Source organism: Morone saxatilis, unplaced genomic scaffold (assembly GCF_004916995.1).
Source record: "Morone saxatilis isolate NCDOM2014 unplaced genomic scaffold, NCSU_SB_2.0 Contig15, whole genome shotgun sequence".
Taxonomy (NCBI): Eukaryota; Metazoa; Chordata; class Actinopteri; family Moronidae; genus Morone; species Morone saxatilis.
Window position 1 is genome coordinate 4,132,620 of NW_023339707.1, and position 10,589 is coordinate 4,143,208.

The 10,589-nt window shown below is 39.2% G+C and overlaps 1 protein-coding gene across 1 annotated transcript in view; it reads left to right on the plus strand.

Annotated features, from left to right (window-relative positions):
- Window positions 1-787: 787 nt before the first annotated feature.
- LOC118324067 (solute carrier family 41 member 1-like) overlaps window positions 788-10,589 on the plus strand; it is a gene marked incomplete at its 5' end in the record, with an annotated part of 14,982 nt that continues 5,180 nt past the window's right edge. The window contains 6 exon segments of the mRNA XM_035656198.1: window positions 788-859; window positions 1,073-1,217; window positions 3,387-3,533; window positions 5,627-5,771; window positions 5,854-5,933; window positions 9,548-9,682. Of these exon segments, the coding sequence (XP_035512091.1) occupies window positions 788-859; window positions 1,073-1,217; window positions 3,387-3,533; window positions 5,627-5,771; window positions 5,854-5,933; window positions 9,548-9,682 (724 nt within the window).

Here is a 10,589-nt window from a genome sequence, read left to right on the forward strand (position 1 = left end):
ATATATATATTTTTTTTTTAATGTTTTTAAAATGATGATAAATACAGAGGAACAGTAATGCTTTGGGGTGTAGTATTTAATGGATCCCAGTGGACGATATTTTGCACATACCTGTACAGCTCTTCACTCGTTTATTAACATATAGTCTCTATTTTTTATATTTGTATATATTGTCTCTTTTTATTGTCTCTATGTTTTATCTTAATTTATATTTTTCTCTGTTTATTTGTTATGTACTAACTTACAAAGGCAAATTCCTGTATGTGAAACCTGTTTGTCAATAGACCTGATTCTGAATATAAGGTCCATCTGATGGAAAAAGAGGAGAACCTAGTACTGCCTCTGGTACTTGGGTTTCCTTTCATGTCATAGCTATTGTATTGTAGTATGTTGTTCCCCTGTCTGCATCTTTTATTTAATGTGTACTAGGTGATTAAATAAGCAGTCTAATTTATTACTAGGTCCCTCCTAAATGCCAATGCCAATGTTACTGCCCTATTCCCTTCTTCCCTTGTACCTAACAGTAGGAACCTGGTATGTAAAACATAATTACAGTATACTTTGTGGGCTGTGATCTAATCTCTGTGTGTTCAAACCCCGGGTTTAAAGAAAAAGTCTTTACCTTTCAGTTTGAGCCTCAAACAGTGAGCTATAATATTGTTGTCAGCATGTAATTGTAACACTTTATTCTCCATTTTGTCAGACCGATAGAACTTGAATTATGGAAATTGTTGCCTTTCCTTCCACATTCTAATTAAAATGACTGATAGTATTTCTATGTTTGTAGGCCAACACGGGCCAAATGGACGACCCTGATAAACAGTGGACCATGGTGTGCAGCAATCTGGCTCTCATACAGGTAACATACTGTATACTGTATACTCACATAGTTTATTGTTTTCAGTTCAGGAAAAAATAAGAAAATAACCATTGAGATACTTTGTTTAGGTGCCTTTGGTATTTTGTGTCTAGTGTTATATGTGTTAACATATTATCTTAGCTATAGTCAGTCACATTCATTGTTGCACTCCAGTAAACTATTCTGATTGTCTCGTCTCTTTATTCTCTGCAGGTTCAGGCGACAGTGGTGGGCTTCCTCGCAGCAGTGGCAGCCGTGTGTTTAGGAGCAATTTCTAGAGGGGGGGTTGAACTGGACCAGGCGGCTGTTCTCTGTGCTAGCAGCATCACCACTGCCTTTGTAGCCGCTCTTTCCTTAGGTAAGTAACCAGGGATTGTTTTGCATCAGGAGTTGAATGAAACTCAACATTTATTACTGGCTTTTTTTGATTGTTTTGGCTCAAGTTCCAATTTACAAAACTCTTAACACAAAATGCCATAGCACTAAATTTCACCCTATAAAATCTCACACAGCAGCCACAAAATGAAAACATTGAATCAAATTAGGTGAAACATCAAGCAGAAGGTTTATTAGGAAATCACAATTCTCGTTAAAGTCGTTATCAAAAAATAGTCAATTGCAAATTTTCATCAAAGCAGAGTGTGTGTAAAAATGTGTAATTTATGTAGAGGTCACTTGTCAGTTTGGCTCTTTGTATTAAAGGTCCAGTGTGTAGACTTTAGTGACATCGAGTGGTGTAGTTGCAGATTGCAACCCACTTGCTTCACCCTCCCTTCCAAGAAGCTATGGTTGCCAGAAATGCATGATAAACACAGACGGCCCTTTCTAAAGCCAGTTTTCCGTTTGTCCGTTCTGGGCTACTGTAGAAACATGGTGGCTCAACAACATTCTTTCAGAAGGTGTATGCAGATACAAACAGCTCATTCTAAGGTAACCAAAACACAATAATTCTTATCTTCAGGTGTATACACAAATGAAATCATACCTATGAATATATATAATATTCCATTTCTGCCAATAGATCATTCTAAATGTTACATGCTGAGTTTTCACATTGAAACTGAGAAAACTGAGCCAAAGCGATTGTATTCTACTATGCTACTGGACCTTCTGTCAGCTGGCATCAATATTCTGGGTTTATCAGGAACTGCAGAGAGGAAAATACTTGAATCAATGTGTAAATGCTGTGTAATGGCTCCAGCTCCATATTTAACAGACAGACACAAGAGTGGCACCAATCTCCTTCAGCAACAAAGGGATTAAGAGTATTTTCTAAAATGGCACACTAATCCTTCAGTAAAAGCAAAAGGTAAATGTAGCTTCTATTTGTCTCTTTTTACTCACAATGACTAGGTTTACATGCACACTCATTTTCTACTGTTATTCCAAATAGGACAATATTCCACATTTGAGAAGGGTCATGTCAATGGCATATTCTGTTTGGATATTCCTAATTCGTCCTTATTCTGAATGTAGCATTTTCCGATTAGGACATGTAAGATATGCTGATGTGATTAAAGTATTAGGAGCACTCTTTAGACATGTATACAGAGTATTCGCTGTATGCGCCCCTTTTTGGATGTGTATGCTTTTTTGTAGATGCACAAAAGAAAAGGCCCCATTCCTGGTAGGAAGGAGAAACACAGCTACTTTTGAACATTATGAAGGACTTAGATATCAACCGGTTTCTGGATATGTGCAAATATCACAACACCCACCTTTAGAAGGTTGTTAAACGAATGAAAGAAGGAGGCTGTGTTCACAAACAAGTCTGCTACCAGTGGAAACCTTTGAAAACATTCTCTTTTGATGCACAAAGGCTGAATGGCTCAAGCTGCTCCAGCTGTTCAACTTCTAACAAATGAAAAGGAGGGAAATTCCTCTGTTGGACATACACAGTACGTCATTAACAGTTACGTTAATCAGAGTATGCACAGCTGCATGTAAAAGGGAATATCAGTGGAATATTCATTTTCATTCGCCAAGTTAACAGTTTAGTAGGAATATTGTCTATTTCATAATAACGGCAAATACCGGAATATTTAGTCCATGTAGAGGTAGTGATTGTTAAACCAGACACCATAAATAGGTCCAGTTATAGCAGCAGGTGCACTTATCCCCACACCACCCTTTCCGCTCAACTTATAACTGCATTATCCATAATTTATCCTCACCATAAATGTTCCAGTGTTCAGCAGACGTGATGAGTGAGGGAACTGAATTGCCCCTGGTCCTTTTTTTTTGCTAATGTCTTGAGTCATGTCTCAGCGGGGAGTAACCTCTTTCCCAGTTTTCCTCTCCTTACCCTGCCATGTTTAATATTCCTCTTTTCTTGTATTTCTTATTTTGCTCAGAAGCTCGTTGTAGTCTTCAGCTCTTTTTCAGCAAGCTGTCACTCTGAGAGTCGGCGTTCTGAAAAAAATAAAATAAATCCTCTTTATTGACTGTTTCTCCATCGTCCTATTTTTTTGGTTTCGTTCCTTATAGAGTAACTCATTTGTAACTCATTTCCCCTCCGCCCCCACAGGCTTGGTGATGATCGGAGTGATCATCGGCTCCAGGAAGGTGGGGATCAACCCTGACAACGTGGCCACCCCCATCGCTGCCAGTCTGGGTGATTTGATAACCCTGTCCCTGCTGGCCGGGGTCAGCAGCACACTCTATGAATATATAGGTGAGGCGGAGTCATGAGGAAGATGGTAAATGGTAAATGGACCTGTACTTGTATAGCGCCTTTCTAGACTTCGGACCACTCAAAGTGCTTTTACACTACGTGAACAGAAACTAACTCATTCATACACAGTCACACAATGCAATGGCATTGACGCAAATTGGGTTACAAGTATCTTTGCTCAAGTAATCGACATGTGGCAGGAGGAAGCAGGAACCACAACCTTCATTAGGGGACAACCGCCCTGCCTTGAAGCACAGCACAGATAGCTACAGCGCTTTCTGTGTCACACATCTGCGTGCTCTTGGTGTGGTGAGGGAATCTGGGAGATTGTGTGCACCCACAACTCTCCATCTGGAGTCATACATACCGTCATTAACAATGTCAATTTTTATATAATATTCATGCTATTTAAACAAAAAGAAAAAGAACAAAACAGCTCAGACATGATAAGATGGCAAATTCCAAGAAACAGTTAAGTATATAAACAAACAAGGTTAAAAGAAACCCTTGCAATAAGGAAGACGACAGTGTGTGTCCAATATGAAGGGACCCAAACTTTATAGAACGCGTCCACCAAGTAGTGAACACATTGGGACTACATTCCATTATAAAACTGTGCCATGATTCTTTTGTTGGAGTAACATCCTTGGTCCAAAAGAACCAAATGTTCTTCCTGGCAGCAAAAGCCAGTAGATTGAATAACCTCTCATGTTTGACGTCTTTAATATGACTGTCTGGCAGACCAAGGAGGCACATGGGGTTTAGACAGGTGTCATTTTTTAAGTTAAGCTAAGTTTTAAGTTTGTCATGTCAACCAGAACACAAGATGGCAGCAGAAGTCATATTTATTTTTTCAGACAGCTCATCTGAAGTATTGTAGTGTAGCTTGCTTCCTGTATTCACAGTACCTCTCTGTCTCATTTTTTTCAAGATACTTTATGTAAGTGTCCCTATCCTTCATCTGTTTATCTCACTGTTTCTACATGTGTGAATGGATGCATGTGTACTTTATGGATGGCTGTTGGCTTTTAACTTGACATAAATATTAATGACTTGAAATGTATAAAAGCCTTTTATTTAGTATACTCAAGGTGGGAATTTTGTGGGTATACCATCATTTAAGATGATACCTAGCTATAAATATTACATTTGTAAAGCTTCTGATGTCAATAGATTTGTAACAGAGATGTGTAATATTACAGTACTTTTTCAGGCCAGTGTGATATAACTACACATACCAGTATACAATATCTTGTCAGGTTTTTATTTTACTGCCATCACTTCTTTCATCATAGCATTGTTAACCCATTAATGACTAACGACTATACTTAGTATGATAAGGAAAAGTCCCACTGATTCTTTTCTGTCACAGGTGAAAACATCAAATCTGCAGTGAAAACTGTTAAGACATGTGATGATAAAATCCAAATATTTGATTCAACCAATGTATTGTGTCTTAAATAATAGACAATGTTGATTTTCTTTTAGAACAAATTAAATGCAGAAATACTCAAAAAAAAATAAAAAATAAGTGATTCAATATATTAATGTAATGTTTAAACAATATTTACACTGCATCAAAAAGCACATGTTGAAATTTAAGTTGTTTTGCACAAGTCAGTAGTTTCTATCACACTATACTCATACTGTATTTAGTTGTTTGCCACTAGGAGTTACTCACATAATAATACATTATAAATGTCTCTTAGGTCTGCACAATGGCAATACTGGACCACAAATTAGCAACGGATTATCATTTAAAAAAAATCGACATTCTATCTGTGTGTATCAAAAAGGGTAAACATCTGAAATGCCTAACCTGTTGTTCTAGAGGGGTTTCCCTGATAACTCATTAATGTCCACAGTTTATTTTCCTTCACCATTATTTTGTTTGTCATTAGTTATTCATAGTCATTAGCTACAAGGGGTAGCTTTTTGTGTTTAAGTGTCAACTATTAATAGTAGTGCTGGTTATTGCTTGATTCATGGTTTGTCTGAAAGTGTTGCAGGTTTTTATTTATATTTATTTTTGGTGACCAATAAACTAAGTATTTTTATTTCTTCACCTCCTCGTGCCTGTCCCTGTCCCACAGATGTATGGTACCTGTCCCCCCTTGTGTGTCTGGTCTTCCTGGCTCTGATCCCACTGTGGGTGTTGGTGGCCCGACAGAGCCCTCCGATCAAGGAGGTTCTGCGCTCAGGGTGGCAGCCAGTAATAGTAGCCATGTCCATTAGCAGGTATGCACTCCAACACCTTTTAATTTTTCTGAATTAATAATTGGCATGCGGTTCTGATTCCCTCTGTGTTTGTGATTTCCAGTTTTGGAGGCCTTATATTGGACAAGACAGTGAGTGATCCCAACTTTGAGGGCATGGCTGTCTTTACGCCCGTCATCAACGGTAAGCAGATCTTTCTGATCTTTAAAGCTCAACGGTGACACAAGGAGTAATCAAACTGCGAGTTTAATTGGCATTTTAGCCATTCATTGGATGTTGTTGTCCAGAGTGACAGTTCAGAAACACTCACAGATTCTATTAGTGTGCCTGTATGACTCCAAGCACAATGCTAAAGACACGTCAGCAGGGCACAGGTGAATCTACACAAAAACATATCACATGTAGAGTATGTAATGAGATAGAGATGCAATCACAATTGTATTGATATTGACATTATATTGATGTAAAACGTGACTGCGGTCAGCAGCAGGAAGGACTCATATAGAAGCTTCAATTAAAACAAGCAAAACCTACATTATGGCCGAGTGGATCCTGATGTGGCAACTGCATTCATTTCAAAGTCAAACCTTATTTGGAGGTACAGGTTGTGCTCTTTGTGTGCTTCCTGTGTGGATGTGAGCAGCATACTAAACACTGAGCTGACAGCACAGTCCAGCTCTCAGAACAGAATAGTAATGCTCCTGACTCAGATTTCACTGAGATCTGGTGTTGAGTGCACCACTAATCCCCAACAACATAGCTCGGCTTCATCAAATGACTTTTTTGATTGATTTCCTTCCTTGCAGGCAGCCACTGGTAGCTGGTAGTTTTTTTTTTTTCTCCCCACCTTAAACTTATTATCTTGTTCACAAGTTATATTGCGTGGTTGTGCAGTTGTATGCAGTGATTTTAAAATGCAGGTGAGTTTAAGGAAGCCCGACAGGTGACCTTACAAAATTAAATGCTGTAAAGCATTGCTTTCAAGAGTGGCGTTGTCAGAAAATGGAACACAGAAATACAATAATGGAACTAAAAGAGTAATGTAAATTTGGTTATTTCTCCTATTGAAAAGTCTTGTTTCCAGCAAGTGACTCTGAAGCCTCAGAGCTTGCATCAACAATCATCAGAAACTGTCTGATTAACAACTGAGTCTGACCAGACATTTGGTGCCAGCAGTTTTTGATACTCTGTGCTATAGCCACCTTTCAATCAGTGCCAAAAAGCTGGTACAGGAACCAGCACTAACACAAAAGGGCAGTGATCAGTTCTTGAATTGCCATTGTGAAATGAGCTGAAACCAGTGGCAGTCTGGGAGGAAGGGAAACCAGTCTAAAATCATTTGATACTTTGGAAAATGTTTGGCTGTATACATGATTTACAGTTAATGGGGTAAACCATGCAGCGCTGGCAACATGTCCTGTAAATGAAGCCTTAAAACCACTGGAACGTTTTCAGAAGCACCAGCTATTTCAGACGCACCAGTGGCCATCGTGGAGCATCAAACTGCTTTGATCATCTCAAGTTCTATTTTTGCCATCTTTCAGAACACTTACGAGTTGCTTTAAAGATGCAGTGTGTAACATTTAGGAGGATCTTTTGGCAGAAATGGAATCGAATATGCTATAATATAGCTTTTTGTTGATTTTATCTACAGACAGGTACATTAGCTGCAAACGTTAGCATGTCTGTAGCTTGTTCTATAACCGAGGAGCATTTCACACTACCTTAATTGGTGTGGTTACAGATTATGTAAGAAAAGAAAAACCTTCCCAATAGCACATCCACTGTGTAGCATCAAAGTTTAGGCTAACCTTAGCGACTCTGTCCTGTTCTTTATTGGATTTGGGGAAGTTTACACTTCAGCTCCACCAATGCTTCATGCTTTGTCAGGTCTGTCATCTTCTGAATGGAGGTGAAGTCGATCAGGGCTATGCTGTTCAAACTTAGTTCGTAGTAAGGTACAGCAGTTTCTCTATTTCTTTGTCCTCTCATGTTGGACTGATTGCATGACAGGACGGGGCTGGCTAGCATGCTAACTTTAGTAGAGATCTCTGCAACACAGTGCGTATACGTCTTTGACATAACGTCAGAACTTCTTCACATTCTGTTGATAATGTTCGTTAATTTCTGGCCATATTTATTTTTACATATTACCCAAAGTACCTTTTTAAAGTGCATTAGAGCCTCAAGCAAAAGAGAGATCATCTCACTCTGTTAGTGATTTACTACAAGACCTAAATGGAGAGAAAACAATATTTTGCGGTGTGTATTAATTTTGTAATCTTACCCATGTCCAATCCCTAACAATTTAACTTGTTTGGATTTGTATGCAGCTCTTTTCTCCATGAGAAAGTGCCAATCGACTGTAGAAAATCAGAGAATGAAACAATGTCTGAAGTTTGCAGTTACTTCATACACATAGAAAACTGATTTTCACCCCATAATGCTGTTTTTGAATGATGAAAAATGCAGTGAGACAGGGAGAAGTGGAGGCAAATAAGAAGCAGCCTTCAGAGTAAGTGGTTTGGCTGTGAGGTGATGCATGCTGGGATCCACTGAGTATAGTGGAGAAGTCAATATAAACCACTAATGGTGCACACCCAGTGTCCTGGCACAGCTGACAGGGCCTTTAATAACCATCGACTCTCACTGTCACTGTTTCTCATTTTGTCTGTACCCATCTTCCCGCTGTTTCTCAATCTCTCTCTGTCTTTGCACCACTCTCTGCTCAATTCTAAATTCACCAATCTGGTTTGAATTTCCCATTTTCCCTCACTGGCTTGCTTATAAACCAGTATTATGTTTTACTTAAAGTTCCCCCAAGTCTTTTCCATCTCACAAAAGAACATCTGTGCTGTTTTTTGGGGTAAATACTTGGAGAGGTGTTTGATGTAACTGAATTAGGCACAGATACCCTTGTCAACAGCAAAATTAAATTGGACTTTGTAAAGGCGGTGGGATCTGGAAAAGTTGTTTTGCATTCAGCAGAAATGCGGCTTCGAAGGAGTGAATAAAAATGCTCGACTCCCACCAGAACGAGAGGATAAAACCTTATCTCATATCGCTCATGTTTAACCCCACGGTGAGCGTTTGTGTTGCTATGAAGTACGACACATCTGGGACCGGTTAAAAAATCTGCAAATGACTTATCAAACAGATCTGACATCTTGACACAAAGTTAGTCAGAAACAAGATATCTGTCATAAATTCAGAAAGGGAAGGCAGATAATGGTTTTTGCACAGCCAGAGTCATATTTCACTGTCGGAACCAAACGGCTGCACAAGGTTGATTTTCTTTCCATACGCACGTGTTGCTGCTCTCGTGTCTTTCTGAGATATCGGGTGGAGCTTTTGTTTTGTGTTCATCTCTTGCTGTGACTCCACTAGCCAGAGTTTAGCTGTGCTTTGGCCTGTGCGGCTTACTAAGATGGACTCCGCTCTCTGTAAACCCCAGGCCGGATCCAACCGGGCCAAGCTTGTGTCATTATTTGGCTTAATTTGTGTGCAGGCGACAATGAAAAAGATCAAGTGTAACTGATTGTAAAGCTGTTGTGGAAAGTAATTTTCTGTTTCAGTTTATGGTGATGTTACAAAATCAATATCAGATTTTCAAATCATTGTGGTTGGGGAAACAATAAGTCTGTCTGACATTTGTTGGAAAATGTTTTGGTCACACATAATTAATCATGATGTTGTTGATGAAGTCAATTAAAATGGCTGCTCTACTTTGTGCCACTCCTTCACTGGTATATTCAGTCATTTACTCACCCGCTCTGTCTTTCCTTCCCCCTGTGTAGGAGTGGGTGGCAACTTGGTGGCCATCCAGGCCAGTAGGATCTCGACCTACCTGCACTTCTGGACCATCCCAGGGGTGCTGCCCTACAAGATGAGGCAGCACTGGCCCAATCCCTGCATCACCTTTTTTTCCTCAGGTAACACTGCCATGCTGGACATATACCTTGGCATCTACTGTATATACATAAAATCGAAGGTATATAAACCTAAACTGTCAATAAGAGCGACTGGAGAAAACAAGCATGTTGTTGATATTTTACTCTCTAAAGCGAACTCATTCCCCTTACTGCTGCATTGATTATGCATTCATGCATGCACACAGTCTACTCTGTGTTTGGGTTCCTCCTTAAAGCTGCACTAATCAGTATTTTTATTTTAACATTGGATCAAATGACTTTTTAGCATCTTTCAGCTCATTGTTTTGGTTTACTGCGCAAAACTTTACTGTTTGTTTCCCTTTAGTATCATTTTCAGCAAAAAAGTTCAGCAAACCCACTGCACACAACCTACCCAAACCCAATATCCATATTTTCCAGTAAACATTAGTGGAGATTTTCATCAGGTGGCCAGAAAGACGACTCCAGACAGATGCTAAAGTTGATCCTGGTTCTGCTGCATGTGTAAATTGGCAACTTTAGCAAACACATTTGTTAAAACAACTTTATAAGTTGATAAAATGGCAGGTGTTGTGCTTTCAACTTGTTCTGCTTCCTCAAATTGGCCAAAAAATAAAATGATTTAGTCATCCCTTGGAAACAGCATATGAATTCCTCTGTTGGAGTCTAAACACTGGTGGTTAAAGAACAGTGGATATCATTTTTGATAACCAACGAGACCTTTTTCTGGACGTCTTAAAGGCTGGATGGCTTGTTGACAGTGAGTGCTTTGACATGTGTATTAGTGACTTATTATTGATATGATATCCATATCCAGGTTTCTCAAAACCAGGATATGATGTTTGTACACTAGGGATGTCCGATATTGGCTTTTCTGCCGATATCCGATATTCCGATATTGTCCAACTCTCAATTTCCGATACCAATA